The sequence below is a fragment of the Python bivittatus genome, unplaced genomic scaffold (assembly GCF_059951505.1).
Source record: "Python bivittatus isolate LINGU-HERP-01145 unplaced genomic scaffold, Pbiv_v1 ctg000680_np1212, whole genome shotgun sequence".
Classification (NCBI taxonomy): domain Eukaryota; kingdom Metazoa; phylum Chordata; class Lepidosauria; order Squamata; family Pythonidae; genus Python; species Python bivittatus.
This window is the reverse complement of record NW_028277095.1, coordinates 1263119-1281758: the sequence shown is the minus strand read 5'-3', so window position 1 is coordinate 1281758 and position 18640 is coordinate 1263119. Positions and strand designations below refer to the sequence as shown.

Here is an 18640-nt window from a genome sequence, read left to right as displayed (position 1 = left end):
AGAGCATCTGCTTTGCGTGTTAGAAGACCCAGCTTTGGCCCTCAGCATCTTAAATAACACTTGGAAAATCTCTGTTTGAAAACTTGTACAGTGGTCACCCATCAGGTGCCCTCCAAAAATGCTGAACTTTAACTCCCCCCCTTTTTTTTTGTCGTTAGCCATGCCTGACGGGAAGTGAAATCCCAAAGGCACGGAAGTGCTGCGCTGTGCTGGTGTACAAACAGTCATGCGCTAGATGCCCCCAATTACTGGGTTCCATAATTCAACTTCATGTGTTTTGAAGTCCAAAATGCAGAATCTACCTTTTCAGAAAGGAATAGCTTTCTTCCTATGTTCAGGAGCATATTTCAGGCCAACTAAGCCATGCAGGGCCCATAAAACAGAGGTCTCCTTCCCACTAATAGAGGAGCTGTCTTGTCAATAACAGCCCAACTTGCTGCTGATGGTGTTATCCTATGTTCGCTCTGTTGTAGACCATCTTGCCTTGGGCCTTGGACATTTTGGTCAGGCTTCCTGAGGGGCCAAATTTGGAAAGCACTCATTTCTTCCCTCAGCTTTCTGTCTGGCACAGAAACCTTTCTTTACGATGGAGAAGAGGACAAAAGGAATTCTGATTTTGACAAGACCGCAAAGGCCCTGGTTTGATGACTGGTAACCAAGGCAACCGGGCTTTCCTTGAAATAATTGCTTACTGCACTGACAACTCCCACCTGCCCCCTCCATTTTGTGTAGAAAATGGACTTGCGTTTCATTAGAAGGGGCATTGTGAAAACACAAAACAAAGACAAGAAAAGGAGCTGGCAGTTTCACCACTGAACAAGGGCATCAGTCCGGCACTCTTAGCAAACTGTTGAACAAGACGTTAGAAATGGCTGCATCCATCTTACTCACCCTTGCAGATTCATTCAGATTCCCCGTTATCTCTGGGACTCAGCTAAAAAAGGGGTCGCCTTGCTTATTAGCTTGTGCTTGTCTAGTTAGGCAAATATTTGGGCAGATGGACCAGTTCTCTACTCCGTCTGCATGCCCCCTCCCCAGAGGAGCTCATGAAGATGATTAAAAAAATAAAATTGACGGAAGAAATGTTATGGTGCAGATCGCTTAAAATGAGCCTGGGATCTCTAAATTAGCTATGGTGTGTGCATTCATTTTATTCTGCAAAGGGTGCAGATATAAACACACCCCAATTTCAAGGCACGTCAACAGGTGCCACTGTGTTTCAATATATTTCTCGGAAAAATATTACTGGAAAGCCTTCTTGTAAAGAGGATACTCGAGGGAGGGTAGAGAGGGAGAAAGTTTGATGACACTCCTATGTTTAAAAATAAAATGATTATATCTTGCCTTTATTTTGTACAACCAAAGGCAATGTACATAATACATAATGGTTTCCCCACAACAACCCTGCGAGGTGGGTTGGGCTGAGAGAGAGACTGCCCCAAAGTCACCCAGCTGGCTTTCATGCCTATGAGAGGACTTGAACTCGCAATCCATCAGTTCCTAGTTCAGCACCTTATCATTACATCAAGCTGGCCATCATTCTTCGTCTTTCCTGCCACTTAGTGGTCACTTGGATTTTTGCATCCAAGGTAAGGTAGCCCTTTTTTTTTTTTTTTAAGTTCCTCTTAAATCAGTTTTAACTTATTGGTAATATAAGCCCACGGGAGGACTACTTTAAAGAATCTTGTGGAAAATAGCTATAAGGAAGAAAAATCATATTTTACATAGTTGGGGGTGGGGAGGTAGAAAGGTGAGAAGGGAGAATAAACTTTAAAAAGATGAAAACTCTTCAGATACTTAATGCATAATTACTCATCAAGGATTCTGGTTCTGGTTCCAGAGTATATTTTTTTCCTGACCCGTTTTAAAGATGGAGCTACCTACGACTGTCTAAGTGTTCCTTTCTCTCTCTTTATTTCTTTCAAGACCTTCAACTCAAAATGCAACCTTGTCTTCCTGAAATATCAAAATGCCTATGTCTTGTGATTTTTCTCAGCTCAGCTGTTTCAGTTGACCTGGAAAAGAGGAGGCCAGACCACTTGTGGACCTGAGTGAATAGTTACTGACCGGGAAATGGCTGGAGGTGATCCCTAAACCATGAGATTTCTCTGTAGATTCTGAGGACCCTCCAATGCAACTGTCAACGCCCAACCCTTCCTACTACACTGAGGTTTCAGAATAAATTTGAATGTGAATTATAAATAAGTTTAACATACATATGTGTGTGTGTGTGTGTGTGTGTGTGCATGTGTTAAACATATATAATTTACACACACACACACTAAAAAAAACCCTCCAAAATTCCAGTCCCACCTACATATCATCCAACCCATCCCTGGGCTAACTAATCCACCAGATCAGAATTTTCTTTCCCTTGATATTTTTTCAAAGAACATTGTTGAAATGAATAATTTAGTGCCCACCTTATTCATTTACTTATCACCGAACAGTAGTTGATCAAGCCTCCCCTTCAAACTACAGCAATATATCTAACTCTACAGATCTATACTTTTAGCATCTCATCCTAGTGTTGCACATCTGGATTTTTCCAGCAGGGCCCCAATTTAGAATTCTATTAAGAAAAGCCAAGACTCTTTTAACACATTCAGGCTGTAATTTTATGCCCACTCACTTGGAGGAAACCCAGTGTAACTCAACAGGAATTACTTCTGGGTAGATACAGAGATAAGATAAAGGTTCCTTTATTACTGCAAGCCCCTTGAGACTCCTCCTGGAGAAATTGCTATAGTAACTTCCTGAGCTCTTAGTTTCATGTGAATGGCAATGGTGTCTCTCTGCCCTGCAGAGGAACTATTCAATCCTTACTCCTTGAAACATGCTTAGTGGGTATTTCTCTTTTCAGTCACTGAGAGAACAATGCTTTGAGGAAAGGGGCTGTGCAGAAACTCCTGCTTTGAACTTGCTCAGGTTGCATGTCACAATTTGGAAAGAGAGGAGTGATTTGGAAAAGCTGCAGTCAACCAGCTACAAATATGAGTGATTCTTCATGAGTTTCTGTGGAGCTAAAGAAATTAGTTTCTTTGGGTTCATTTCCATGCTGATCTGAACTTGATATGATATAGAGTATTGGATCAACCATGAATGATAAAGGCTCCTATTTTCTCATCCCATTTTCTCCATGTAATTCCTGTTAAACAGAGAGAGAACTCTTGGCATAGTATCTGTATTAATCAGCGTGACAATTCAAGAAACAGTGCAATTGTTTTTCCAATGGCATTGATTACAAAAGATTGGGATCTTCCCAATCTCCAGAATTCATCAATGGCAAACTGCATTTGCATATGGCCAAAAAAGCTACATCAAAGTGTCCATGAAGAAGACTTGATCTGATAGTCAAAAAGGTAATGAGTATTATCTGCACCTTCTATATTTTTCCCCTCTGGTCTCATTCTTTATTATTCTTCCACAAGCTCTGTGTGTGTGTGTGCGCGCACGCCTATCTCAAGCTAATACTAGGGGTCATAATATTATCCTAAGAGGATTCTATGACATATTACATTTGTTAGTTTTAAGGTGCAGCAAGACTCTTTGTATTCTCCTGGACCTTGTTAAAATTCTATGTGCTAGTTAAGATGAGTGCCTAGGGCAAGGGGAGGCAAATGATGGAAAGTACATTGCAACACCATGATGCAATGTAAGAGTAGACCTTGCACTGTGATGTCATCATGGATGTTTCATCATTTTAATGGAATCTTAGTTTGCTGTGGACATCTCTGGTTGGAAACATGACCAATTCGAGGGATTAGCTTCTTTCCCAGAGACTGAGTCACTGTACCATTACATTTAGTATTGTTTGTTCCAGTTCATGCAGTTCAGTAGCAAAGATATTTCTCATTACCTTGCCTGTTAGCAAATTTGGGAACTTTCTTAAGCAGGGCTTGTGGTTGGTTTCTGCGTTTGTTAATGAGTACCAGGTACATAAAGACACCCTCCATGGAGTATTCAGCCTTCCATTTCACATATTGTTGTTGATGCAATAGATCCAGAGCTGTTTATCATGAAAGAGATGGTTGGGTGGGGAGAGAGAAGAACAAATGCAAACTTGGCTTTAAATCAGCAGATAAATGGCTTCTATCAAATAACTGAATTTGTGTTGGAAAAATGTTCCTTTTTTTCACTACCTGTTCATATTTGATCTGAAAAAGGAAGAAGGAGGAAGAATTGCTTTCAGGATTACTGTTCAAAGAATAGAATTCTGATGACCATTTCATGGGCTGAGTGTACTTGTTTAATGTATTTAATGTAATGTATTTAATGTAATGTGTTTAATGTACATGCACTTGTTTAATGATCAGGTATCCAAGGCTGTGCATGAATCTTGAACGTCTGTTGAATCAACATCGCATGTTCTGTTGAGCTGTCCATTGTCCCATTCTTGGCTCTCTGAATTAATATCCCTCCTCTTTGTAAATCACTCCAGCTGTTCTTTGACAGAAAATACATTTTCCCCAATTAACCAATACATTGTTAGGAACCTCAAAAAAAGTATTAAAGTATTGTTCAGTCATGATCATTGAAAGGAAATTCTGAGTCTAATTAAGTTCTCATAGTTTTTCCCCATGTTATAAAGCAGTTAGAGTAGCGGGCTGGCAGAGAGGGATGGAAAACTAGTGGAAAAGAAATAAAGTGGGGGATGCTGAACAAGAACATTTCTGGCTCACTAGCTCCCTGAACAAATTTATCCCAATCCAATATCTTATTTGTAAACTAAGAAAGAAAAGCATGCCATTACAAGCAACCAACAGAAGCAGTTTAATAGAAAGTCTTTGCCTGGCTCTGAATGGGCATCAAACTCAAATCAAACTGGCTCTATTCAACTTTCAAGGCTATAAATTGAGCCAGTCTGAGTCAGAAAGTTGATTCTGTTTGGAAAGAAAGGTGCTTTTGCACATGTATCAATTCAATCTGAATCATCAATCTGATTGAGGGAGTCGATTGGGGGTTGGGAAGAGCTGTCTTAGTCTGTGGCAACAAAACCAACAGAGTCTGGTAGCACCTTCAAGACTCACCAACTTTATTGGGGTATGAGATGTCTTGAGCAGCAAAATCGTATGCCCCAATAAAGTTGAGTTTTAAAAGTGCGATCAGACTTCATGCCTATTTTGGAATTCTAGTTCAACTGTTTTGAGATCAAATCTCTGAATCTATGTCAATGCTGCCTTATTGCATGAGGGAGTTGCTTTATGTACACTCATGAAAAACAGTAATCCGATTGGTCAAGCCAATCAATTAATTGATCTGCAGGAATGGGGAATTTCTCGTATTAGAGAATTCAGAAATTGCAGCTCCCATCAGCCTCAGCCGCAGGGTTGATTGTAATCCATCAGCTGGAAGGTGATTATTTCTATTTTTTCCCATTCCACAAAACTGACGGGAACTAAATAATTAACAGCAAGTTATAAAAACACCCATCAGTAATTGAAGCAAATTTTGTATTGAGCTATTCGCTATCAACACCTGCTAAAATAATTCAGGCTTATAAAGCATTTCAAAAATTCAGGCATATAAAGCATTTCAAAAATAGCTCACCCTCTTATCAGTCAGAGACAGTAGATAAAGGTAATGTTTCAAAACAGCTCCTTTCATAAACATAATTTAAATCAATAGAGTAGCACAATGATACAGAAGTAATGCTCTATGCATTTGCTCTGTTATGGAACGCTATCAGTTGAGCGTTGGAAAGTCTACAGTGGCACAGTGAAAGGTCATCCCTGGATAGCCAGAGAAGACTAGTTTGACCTGAGTATTAACCTGTATTTTGAGTGGCCCAGCTGGGGAGTTTCAACAAGCAATTTTACTAAAGGCTTTGGTTTCCCAATGCTTGGGCTGGCTGATGGGCTGCCAGGCCTGACATATAAAAGGAGGAAAAAGAAACAAGAAACTGGCAACCCTCAATCATTGAAAAGATGAGTTTCTCCCTGTCTCATCAAGTGGGATAATCTGGATTTGGAAGAGAGAAACAATACTGAGACTTGGCCCTGGTTTTTACCTGGACTGACTACCAAATCAGATGTGGCCTGGGAGATCCATGATCTCTTTAAAATAATTTCTAAGTTATCTCGATTGGAATATCAGGAAAAGAACTATCTAGGTTTTTTTCTGTTCTGGGTTTGAAGAGGAGGAAGAGGAGTATAAGGAGCTTTACATTCTTTCCTCAAGAGGTTTAGCAAATAGAAGAGTAGGATTTTGGGTAGGGTCTGAACTGCCATAGGCATGCAGTGACCAAAAGTCCATTGCAAAATCCAATAGAACAGTGAACTTGCTATCTGAGTGCTAAATCTTATACATGCCTTTCCCATATACAAGATGGAGGTTTTCACAGGTTTTTTTTTTTTTTAAAGTTCAGGCTTGAAACTTTAGAAATTTTTTGGAGGGGACCAGTGACTAAGAGAACATTCCACAAATGTAGAGAGTAAGGAAGATGACCTTGATGGAAACATGCAAGAACCATTACTTAGGTAAAAGGGGCTGAAACATTTTTTAAGTCCAAAACTATGAGATAACATTCGGAAGTGTCCCAGGCAGACATTTTCACTGACCTATAAGGAGAAGGAGGAGGTACAGCACAATCAGACTTGCACCATTTTGTTATTGTAGCCAATCTTAATAAATGTAGGTATAGCCTTCCTATGGAAGTGTTTCCTGGTCTGGTCTACCTAGTATGGCTGACACCAAATGGCCCAAAGCAATTTAGTAGGCTCAGTGGGTAATAATAAATACTGATTGTTGGGGAGAAAAGTGGAGGAAGATAAAATGGAAAAGAACATATAGAGAATAGAAAATACATAGTATTGCAGATTTCATTGGGTTCTGTTTGCCACCATGTTGATGAATACAGAGGAGTTCAACGATATAATTAAAAACTCTAGATACTGTGACCATCTCACCCCACTAATGTTGTTATAAGTAGATAAGTTGCTTGAGTAGATATGTTGGTTGTTTTCATCCATATCTACAGGATATGGTAAAAATGTCAAGATGGTGGCCAACACTGCAGTCAAAACTCCTAATTTATTTTGGCTGCTCTTGAAAAGCAGAGTTGAACCTTTCGAGTACTATGGAAGCCTACTAGGAAACCCAGGACTGTAAATTAAATAGAGATTAAAAAAAAAAAAAAACCTCCTTGAAACCACTTCCACATTGTTGCCAAGAAAACAACATGGATGTGTTACATATGAATTCACCTCCCTAGGAGATGAACTCAACTTGAATGAGACTTACATCACCATTATTTAACATTAATCCCCCTTTGACCACATTAGGCATGTACATACATAATAACACCAAACCTAGCTGCATCAGAAGAAGTGGCCAGGAGATCCTATAGTTTTATGGAGATGTGATTATACCATGAAATGTACAACACTCATATGTACACCTCTTGGTCACCTTAGCAATAAGGTAAGTGAAGAACTTCATGTCTCACCTGTGTTGATTTTGCCATCATCTTTTCCTTTAAATTTCTTTGCAGAAACATGATTAAAAGTTCAAAAAAGCAAAAAGCAAAACAACACCTTGGTAAAAAAGTAATGGTAATACAGATAACATAACTAAAGATGCAGTTCTAAAATTCTGTGTTTGGTATTTAGCACCAATAAAATTTTAAGGTTTGATAAAGTCCTTTAAACCCAAAGATGTGCTTTGGTGCAAGTTCTCCCATTTATATTTGGAATTTTGACCTAAAGGCTGATTGTGAGTTAAATCCTCATACAGCACAATTACATAAGTGCCTAGTCAGAAATAAGCCCATTGAATCCATGGGGACTTGCTCCCACATTGCAATATGAGAGTAAGTGCCATTAAATTCAATGACATATCTGAGGACCATCTGTTAAAGACACAGTAGTTGCACCAACTGTGCTACCTCACCAATGCTCATTTTGCAAGCCCCATCCCCATCCTTAACTGCTGCTCTTGGTGAGTACGATCATCTGAAGTTGTATTCCACTTTATTCCTCATAATATAGTTCAGAATATGAGACTGTAGACTAAATGGTGACTTGCCCTATAGTATGCATTACTTCGTTTAATTCAAAATATGATAAATCAGATTTGGTGGTCTTTTCAACACATTGGGTTAAGTAGGGCTTTGCTTCAAGTGAGGTGAAACTAAAGAAGATGGGATTCTGTGGTCCCACCAAGGATACTGATTTAGTCTCACCAGTACAGCCATCCAATGGACATGAATGATGACGCAGTTGGGTTGAATACCAGAAGGGGAAGAGGAGCCAAAGTATTTGGCTATGAGAGAGCTTTGTATAAATAAATAGAATAAAGATCTACTCAAGAGTTGTTTGATACTTCAGATGGCTTGCAGTCACAGCAGACTTAATGAGCACCAGCTGAATAATGGTGGAGTACCTATAGTCCATGGTATAAAGCTCTCTGTTTGAAAGTAGCTTGCTTCTTGAAGCCATATCAGTTGCTTGTGAGTCTGTGAGATTTACTGCCCTAGTGCTTTGAACTGTGAGTACTTGATAAACCTCTAGGTGTATTATTTCTTTATTTGAGTGCTGCCTTTCACTTTCATTTTTGCTGTCTTGAATTACAACTAGGATGGGCTGATTTTCTATTGACTTCTGGAGTAGTCCACTTATTACTCTTCTGTGTATCCTTTTGACAGAATATTTCCTTTTGGAATTAAACGTTTGATGGTATGACTACAATCTGCCTCTCCCAGTCTTTATGCTTGACCTTGTGTAGAATATCCTTGGCTTCTATCCCCAAATGGCATCATTTATTCTAGACAAGCTTTGTCTCTGGTGATCTATGAAAATTATTCTGTACATTGCAAAAAGTGTTATTTTCAACACTCTTCTCTTGAAATCTCCAGTGGTAGCTTCTACTGACTACTTATCCAGAATAGTGCTATTAATATTTATAAGCTTTCAATAATGCAGACATTTGTGTATCTGGTAGACCATATGCTGCCCTGGGTCTTCTCAAAACAGTTGAACCAACAGAGCTCTCCATTACACCAAGGTGTTATTTTTTAGGAAGGGTGAAAGAAGAGGGTAGGGTGAACAGCTCCCACCCCCACATGTAATCCTCTTCATTAATTACCACAGCACATGTATAGTCATCACCAGCTCAAAATATATTTTAAAAAATCACTTTCCTCTTAAAATATGAGAGGTTTTTTCCTCTCTCTCTGTCTTTGCAGTTATTTTGATTGAACCAGTGTGCCCTACAGGGATGGCAAGCATTTGGGGAATTTTTCTTTTAAGAGAAATGTGTTTCTAAACTTTACCATCCATGTTGTGGGTGATGGGACTGAGAAAGCAGTGGGGAGAGACAGACTGAAAATTTAAATTCACGAATCTAAAATAATGAATAATGCATAGCAATAAATGGCTCAGGGAAAACCATTTGGATAACACTGAATGTAGGTTAAAAGTAATAATATGCCTGAGCAGCATTCAGAATTACCTTATGAGAAGGGCGTGTCCAGAGCTTCAAGCCAATTTATCTTGGAGATTAAAAAAAAAAAAAAATCTACAGATCTATTTAAGTAAATATCCCATATTTATTGCAATCTGCCAAAGGTTCATTAATTGGGAATTTTATAAATGAAAGTTCTGAAGCTGCTTGTCCATAATAGAAAATGAATGGAGGTAAATCATTGTGAAATGACTTCTTTCTTTCTTCATGTGGAGAAAAAGGATGACCGTCTCTCTCTCTCTCTCTCTCTCAATGTGTGTGTGTGTGTGTATTTGTTAAGGCAACCATGGTCATAGCTAACTTCGTTTTAGGGCTCTCTTCCCAAAGAAGCGATTTTTCCCCTCCGCATGGTGCTGAAGGGACAGCGACGGCACGCAAATAGGAAGAGCCTTCTCCTTCCACGAGAGGATCGACTTGTCCACCACCATCTATGGTGCTTAGGCAAGGTTTGAATAGGGCTCCGTCCACAGATGAGGGCAGGGCAGGGAGGGGCCGTGTGATGCACCGTCCTTAATAGGGAAATGCAGCCCTGTTCTGCATAAAGAAGGATGGATCAAAATTCTTTTGTAGGACAATGGTTTTCTTTGATCGGTTCAAATGTCACAAACTTGTGTGCAAGCTTTTGGGTTCTGCAGAGCTCCTGAACTAGGAAGAAAAATGAAAGGGGAGGGGAAAGGCTGCAAAAAGTGGGGAGGGAGCGCACGATTTTGAAACCCTGGTGTTAGCCTTTAGTCCCAGTCTTAAAACAAAATTCAGTATTATAGAGCATGTGTTTTGCACACCGGCAATATTGCGTTGAGGGGTGGGGTGGGATGGAGAAGGATTTCAGGTAGCAATTGAATTGGAAAAGGCACATCACCAAGACTTTAAAGAGCTGCCTGGAAAAATAGATTTGTCTTCCTGGGCCTGGAGTTTTCAGGCATGTTTGATTGGTCATGTTAGGCACGTGGGAGAGTAGGAGTTGGTTCCAACCTATCTGAAGGGCACCAGGTTGGGGAACACTGGAGTGGACAATATACAAGATGGCCATAGGAACACATGCACATTCATGTACCCTCCCAGCAGCTGCTTTCTCTTTAGCATCCGCTCCACACAAACAAGACCCCGTTGGCTGCCTTGTCAAGGTCAAATTTTTGTGTTCTGAAAATTCTCCCTCCCTTCCCCACCCCCGGCAAGAAATTCTCTTCACTTGCTTTGTCAGAGGCGTCTCTTTCCATGGCCGCGAGCAGAGGGTGCGGGTGGGGGGAGCAGTACCTTAAGTCACTGCAGTAGCACCCCATCTTTTTGACTGGGCAATTCCACCCCACTCTTCCTCACCGATCCCTGCCCCTGAAGTGGGTCTCTCTTCCCACTCGTTCCCGGAAAAGGGTTGTCTGCAAAAAAAGAGCTGCTCTGGGCAGAGGGGCGTGGGATCCGAGGATTCCCACGCGCGGCTTGCCCATGAGTTGGGTGTGGCTGAATTAGGAAAGCCTTCTGCCTTCAAGGAACGAGGAGGGGGGATCAGCTTCTGCGACACCCCCACCCCACCCGCTCCTCTTCCCTACCACTTGTAGGAGCTGCAGTGCGCCGGGGCTTCCCCCTCCAAGCTGCTGGTCCAGTCCAATTCGCCCATTTCAATTGTCACCTCACTTCCGGATCAATCCTTAATTTCTGCTGCAGAGTGAGTGGGGCTTTCTCTCCCTTTCCCTTCCTCACCCTTCGCTCTTTTCCTGCCCACTCCCCCTCCCCTTCCTCCTCATCTGGCTGCTGGGAACTTGAACCCAGCCCTCCCGCCGGCTGCGCTGCACCGACCATCTTCGCCCGCCCCTCCACGCCTTTCCCAGCGATCACCTCCCAATTTCGCGTCTCCCAACGCCGGGCTCCCCTTCCAACCTCGCCTGCCTGGTATCTATGAGGGTGAGGAGGGGCAATACAAAAGGCTCGCTTCTGCCCACCCCCGCCTTTGCCAAGGGCCGGAGGCTTGGCCGCTAGCAGGTTGCCTTCTCCTCGCCTCCGGAGGATAACAGAGAGCCAGGCGAGGGCGAGGCGAGACGCGCCCCGGGGCGAGCCATGGCCGAGAAGAAGCAGGCGGCCAAGCCCGGTGGCGAGGAGGAGGAGGAGGTCCCAGCCTTCTTCAAAAACCTGGGCTCCGGCAGCCCCAAGCCCAGACAGAAATTCTGTGGCATGTTCTGCCCGGTGGAAGGCTCCTTGGAGAACAAGACCATCGACTTCGACTCCCTCGCCGGGGGACGTGGCTCTCCTTCGGGCAAGATCGTGGCCAAACAGCGGGACGTGGCTCACCTCGGACCAGAGGCTCCCTCCGTCTCCTCGTGGCAAGGCAGGAAGGTGGAGATCCGGAGAGCCAGCGGCAAGGAGGCTTTGCAGAACCTGAACGACAAGGTGAGTTGGAGGCCGGGAAGGCGGGGAGGGTGCTTCCCTTCCCCCCTCGCCCCCCCGCCCCCCCCGCCCAAATCCAAGGCTTGAGCGTTGCTGAGGCTGACCGAGCAGGTTTAAAAGGCGATCGCCGAGGCGGCGTCTTGGGGAGACAAGCGAGAAACAAGTAGACCCAGCGCCGCCCCCATTTCTTTCTCGCTAAGGGGCGATCGGAGCTCTGAGCTGCAAGCTGGGCTAGAAGAAAGCCCCACCCACCTGATGCAGGGTCCAAAGCTGTAGTAAGCGATTGCTAGACAAAGATGCTCAATGGTAAACAAACAAAAGAGAAAGAATGACATGATCAAATCAACCTATTGCTCACTTTGTTGAAGGTCCTTTGGACCTCTACCTTCTGAATAGTTTCAAGGAGGCCCTGGGACTCCTTTCCAGTATAAATCCCTTTAGAGGAGAACTGTAAGAAGTTCTGAACTGAATAAGGACTATGTTTCGTTGAATCATTGCCAACAAATAGGAGACACTCTTTCTTGTTGTTCATTTTGGCCAGTCTTCTTTGGGATAAGTTGTGCAGAAGATCATTCTAAGTTGAGGCCAATGCTGGTTTGTCTGACCACTTTTGTAGATCACTGAAGCCTGATCTGGTGCTCTGGAGATGCATAGACTAGGTCATATGATTCTCCAAGCTACATTTGTGTCTACATTCACTGAGAGTTAATGGGATTTGTAGTCCAAAACAGTGAGAGTGTCCAAGCTGAGAAAGGCCGGCCTAGATGCATGAATGAACCACGCAAATAGCAAAAACCTAGGCATACATTTTGTAAACTGGAGGTGAAATCTGCTTACATAAGAATGCCAACACCATTAAGAAATAAAATAGCCCAAATATTCTTCCACATGGGGGAAGAGATGCTGCCAGATGCCCCTGTGAAAAAGACCCCGCCTTTGAGCAAGCAAATAGCTTGGTCCAGAAACTCTGTGTATTGCAGTGGGGGTGGAACTGCAGCAAATCCTTAAAGAGAGATTTTTTATAGGAGATGACTTCATCTTGCATTCTGTATGTTGGAGGGAATGTTTCTTCAATATGCCAGTCCTTCCCTCAGCACTGGGCATCTTCATGTACAGTAGGTGTATTTTAAAGGTTCCCTTGAGATGGTTTCCCATTGCCTTCTTCAAGGTTCTTGTTGACTTCCCAGGCTAGTCTACAAGCCTGAGATTTCCTGATGGCTTCCTATCCAAGAACTAACAGATCCAAGTTCCCGCATTTGTTTGAGATCAGCCAAGGTTGCCTGGAGGCTGCCATCTGCTGCTGAAAACAAACAACAGAGCCAGGCTGGCTATATTCACATAGGCTCCATAATCCCCAGAATGTGTGAAATGGCTTTGTACTGGTCCAACTAAGTCACTATTGTCTAAATAGACTCACATCAAAATAGGTTTTCAGAGTTTCAAACAAGAGTCTTTCTCATCCCAATCTGGAAATGCCTTAATTAAGGACTTCTGATATATAAAGGATGAGCTTTGATTTTTTTTTCAATAAACACCCAGTTTCTCTTTGTGTATGTTTGTATACCATATGGTTCATCTTAAAACAAAAGATGCTAGATATAAATCCATTGACTTCTATGGAATTTTGAATCATGTTTTGTGATAGCTGAATGGCTGAATTAAAGAAACTATGGATGCTAAAGGTTTGCTAATTAGCAGTCCCAGAAATGAGATGAGTGGATAGAGATGTTCCGTCTTCTGAAGGTGAAGGATCCTGTGACAGCTTCACATGCAGAGTTTTCTATGTGCAATTCACAGAAACCATAGAAATTGACATAAAACTTTTTTTTCCCAGCAAACTTGGTATTTTTTCTGTGAAGTGTTTACGGTGCTGACCTATGAATGACGTAGCTTAGATGGCAACCTGCATTCATCCTATAATGACCAAGCAGTTCTACCTCCAGCTGGGGCAGGGAAGATTCTGGTGCCAGCCCTACCATTAGGCAGAGGGAAGTGATTATCTCAGAAAGCTGGTTCTGGTTGTCATGAAGGGGCAGTAGATTGTGAGTCATTTGCTTTATTATATATTTACTACCAGGAAAGAGAAGCTTGTGGAGTTTCTTATGCAAAATAACTTGGCCAGCTACAATTACTCTGCATGTGCTCTTCCATGTAGGACATCAATATTTTTCATAGTCTGGCCTTGAGGAAGTGGGAAAAAGAAGGTGCATGGAAAGACTTCTATAGCTTACTTGCCATGAGAACTCAAAGAATCCAGTAAAATTGGGACTGGATTGGGAAAACGGAACATACAGTTGAAATTGACAGACACAAGTTCCATCTACACATTCAGCTTGTTCGTGGTCAGATTTCATGTGGGTAATGCATACTGAAAGTGGGAAGATCTGATTGGGGAATTCAGTTGTAGGGCTACCAGATTTGGGCTGCAACTAAGTGTTTGTTGTCCATATCCCTTGCAGCTCTATTTGTGGTGGTCTGAAACACCCAGAAAATATTGCCCCTGTCCATTTTGCATTCTTGTCCCACCTCCTGTGATTCAGATTAGGCGAGGTCCTCAATTCCCAAGAAGTTGGCCACTGATGTTCAATGAGCTCAGGAATCCTCCTGTGTCAATGGTTCTCAGGAGTAATATAATTACAGGTTATGGTGATTAAAAACCTCCATTTTAGAGGTAAGATATTTCTGTGCTGCAGTTGCTGGGAGAGGCAGACTTTACCTGCCTCCATGTCTCTGCTGCATAGACCTCCTAGATACATCTGACGGGCAACCCTGGAAAAAGAGCGTTAGATCAGGTGGTATTTTTGGAGCAAGCTGTGCATGTTTTCCATATAATTCAGAGGAAGCCCTTTGGACCCTGTGTCAGCACAGCATCTCTCTGTTGTTCATTAAACCACCCTGGCTTTTTCCTGTCTTCTGTACAAGCTTGGGAAAAAGATATAGCTGCTTTAAGAGTTGCAGTGACTTTAACAAATCGATTCCTTAAAGCAGTGGTGTACAGTACACATTACTTTCTCAAGTATACATCTAAAGATGTAATGTACACATGAGAGTAAATAATCTAAATAGACTCTATTCGTGTAATTAGCAATTGTGTGAATTATTTTTTAAATATAAATAGCAAGTATGGTCTCCTAGCTCACATCCATGGAGACCTTTACCCTTTTCCCAACCTATTGCAGTACAAACCTGGATTAGATTTCTGACATAAATCAGAGCATTCCTTCCAGTGAAAAAAAAAAGAAGATGATGATGATGTATAGGCTCCTTGGACCTGATAGAAACTGTGGAGGATGGGTAATCAAAGGAGTGCACACCATGCTAATTACCCAAGAGCTGACACAAATTTGTGATTTGTTTCAAAACATTCATTTAATTTTGCAGATTGATTTGAAAGGGCCATCAAACCTTTGGATGGATTTGAGCACACCATTTTGATGAGGTCTCCAAACTGAAGCTTCCCACAGCCTTATTGATAACCTCCAAATGAATCTGCAATTTGTGTTGAGGAGTTTCATCTGCTGTTTACACTTAAAGTCAAAATAAACTAGGCACACAATTGCTTATTGCTTGGTGCTGTCAAATCTAACTTTGTCCTTGAAGCAAAAGTGTACGTAGAACAAGATGCACGTATGTACCTTTATCAGAGAGTTGCATAGCTACTGTCATGAGACTTTTTTGGGGGTAATAATTTTATTAAAAATTGCATTGTACAGATAAAACTAATACAAAGTATAAAAAAGAAAAAGAAAAAAAAATGAAAAAGAAAAAAAAGTAACTTCCCCCTTTGCCCCAGCATGAAAAAACAACTTTATCACCACATCTTAAAATACAACAATCTCTTCATCCATATGTCACCTCATTCTCTATAAACAAATCTTTAAAACCTCATCATCCATTTTAATCAGCAAAAGTCCATTAAGGGTTGCTAGAAATAACCTATCTATTATAAATCTGATCTAAGAAACCCACTTTAATTCTTTCCTTTTATGTTTATATCTCACTTTCTATCATTAAACAAATCCCCCCAAGCCTCATAATTCAAATCTAGTCAATAAAAATCCAATAAAAGTTACCAGAGATGACAACATTAACTATTTTAACCTTAATCAGATAAATTTAAAATACAACAAATAAACTCTTTCCCATATAACTCTTATCTAGAAACAAAATCTTAAAACATCATTATCCAATCCTGGTCAGAAAAAATCCATTAAAAATTTCTAGAAATAACAACCTATCTATTTTAACTTTGGTCAAATAAACCAACTTTATATTCCTTCCCTTTGCTCCAAACAATTTTAATCATTAGTCCCTTCAAGTAGTATCCAAACACTTGGTTTCTTTTCATTTTCTCTTTGACTCTTCTCACAAAATTGCTGATAACAGTAACAAATCCCTTTTGTAAATCCAATATAGAAAGGTTATCCAAGACACTCTTCTGGTCTATTATTTGTATGTCCTTTTTAGTTTTTAAAACATCAGCTGGTTTCATCTGCATATTCAATATTTCATCATTTTCCATATCCTTGTAGCCTGTCATTTTTAAGTCCACATTTAAATCAATTTCAGTCTTGTCCAGTAAAACTTGTACCTCTTCCGTAGCATCATTTAGTCTATCAATAATGGCAGAGATCTTTAAACTAACTTCTGAGTCCATTGTTCACAAATATCTCTCAGTGCATCCATTGTTAAAAGATTTTGCTCCATTCTGCATTATCAGATTGAGTTTAAATATTCTTCCCCTTTAATTATAACATTTATTTCCTTCTGGTGCCCTCTAGTGTCCAACCTTCAAAGTCCCATCTTATCATGTTGTTTTTCTTCTGAATGCAAAAACATGGATAGTTTCCCCATGGGAAGAATTCTTATATTTAATTTCAGAATGTTATTAAATCCATCTGGACCCTTAGTCCACTTATAACTTCCTAAAATCAACACTCTAATCTCCCTTTTGCTGTTACTCCAATATATATATATATATATATATATCCTTAAACTCATACTTAAACTTCTTTCATAAGGGATTGAAGGAAACTCACCCAGTGAATATCATGAAACTTGCCATTCCAGATGTTATCAATATTTAAAACGCAATAAAATTAATTCCAAAGTGATTAAGAAATGAGGATCAGCCAAACCTTATGTCCTTAGAGGTTATATTACGCCTATGAGCTTTGATGGGATCCCTGACTCCCAGCCGCTCAACTTACAAGCAGATCACAAAAACGTCAGTTCCTGCCACCCACTCACAAGGAGCTACTGTCAGGAATAAGTCTGGGCGATCTCACAATCTCTCCTTTATCTGGAGAGATTTTGCCAGCCCGGATCCCACATCTGGCTGTCAATTTCAGCCATAATGTCATCCCCACTTCTTCAAGGATGTCTTCAGTTCGCCATGACCTCATCGGAAGTTGCTACTGTCATGAGACTGAGAGACTCCCAATGTCAATCCCTGAAAGCCTGATGTCAGACAAATCAATTTACTGTATAGTTCCACTGAGTGGAATTATGCTAGCATAGCCTATGGGATGATCAGAATGGAACTTTAGAAAGCTGGTTTTTGCTGAGTTGGATCATTGGTTCCCTTTGGCTACTATTGTCACTGATTGGATGCACCTCCCTGGAATTTCTGGCAGCTAATCCCCCCCCCCCCAGGAGATTGAACCTGGGACCTTTTATAGAAAGAGAGCCTTCTCTGCCGTGGCCCCCACCCTATGGAATACTCTCCCCCCAGAGGTGAGGCAGGCCCCAACTCTCTTGTCCTTCTGGAAAGCAGTCAAGACCTGGCTCTGCCAACTGGCATGGGGTGAAAAAAGGGGCAACCAACCCTGGGGGTGAAGATGCTCCCATATCTTAACATCTTACTGACCATCAAAATCTTGGAAGATATTATTTGAGTATGTGTTTGGTTTTTATTCTATTTTTATTGTATTTTATATTATTTTTATTGTATTTTAATATTTATTCCTGTTTTATTGTGAACCACCCAGAGTCACTTTTTTGTGAGATGGGCAGTATCTAAATTTGAAATATAAATAAATAAACAAGCAAGCAAGCAATGGAGAAGCTCTATTAATGAGCCAAATCTCCTCCACAAAGATGAAAAAGATCTTAAAGGTTATGCTATTCTGCCATCTCATTCTTACAAACTGTGTGTGGGCAGGGAAATAGAGCCATCTGTTTCAGGGGCAGCTGTATCTGAGATGAGGCCATCACTAGCACTAGGGTTGAACTGATAAACTTGATCAAGCCAAGATGCAGGAATACCAACAGTGAGCATGTTCATCTCTACAACCTTTCTTGGATGACTGCATTTATCTAGTCACCAGCGTTGGTGATCCTGTCCCAGATAAAAGCTTCCATGTCAGACACAGCTCTTATCACTTGAGTGGTATTATGTCAACATTGAGGTTGTCGCTGTTTTCCTTCCTTCATGCTCTTGATTTCTGCTCTGACCAATTGGTACTTCCTCACACAGATGCTTCTAATTTCACTCCTACTCTATCCCCATATATATGTTTGTGATGTAAATGTTCTATAGTCATGGATTTGCTTCTGCCTCCCTTTCTAATGTTCGGCAGAGAACATTCATCATTTTTAGGTGGTGTATGCTGTTCTCCAAAACCTAAGATGTGAAAAAGATGTTGGAAATTATGCACACATACTTGAACTCTAAGATTCCCATGCTATCTGGCCAGAGGGTCATCATACTGGGAGGCTGTGTTAGTTGATGATGGTAAGAGTTGGTTCAATGTGTACAGAGGGCAAATGGGAGAGGAAGACTAGCCTAGATTAACCAGTA

At 41.2% G+C, this 18640-nt stretch overlaps 1 protein-coding gene across 2 annotated transcripts in view; it reads left to right on the top strand.

The window, feature by feature from the left end:
- Positions 1–18640, top strand: part of DPYSL2 (dihydropyrimidinase like 2) — a 100643-nt gene that overhangs the window by 12944 nt on the left and 69059 nt on the right. Inside the window, exon 3 of one of the 2 annotated variants that reach the window (XM_088152140.1) lies at positions 9743–11841. In XM_088152140.1, coding sequence (XP_088008266.1) covers positions 11512–11841 — 330 coding nt within the window. In that variant the 5' untranslated portion in view covers positions 9743–11511. Of the gene's footprint in view, positions 1–1996; positions 11842–18640 lie in introns of both variants that reach the window. The other variant, XM_088152139.1, reaches the window with a different exon arrangement.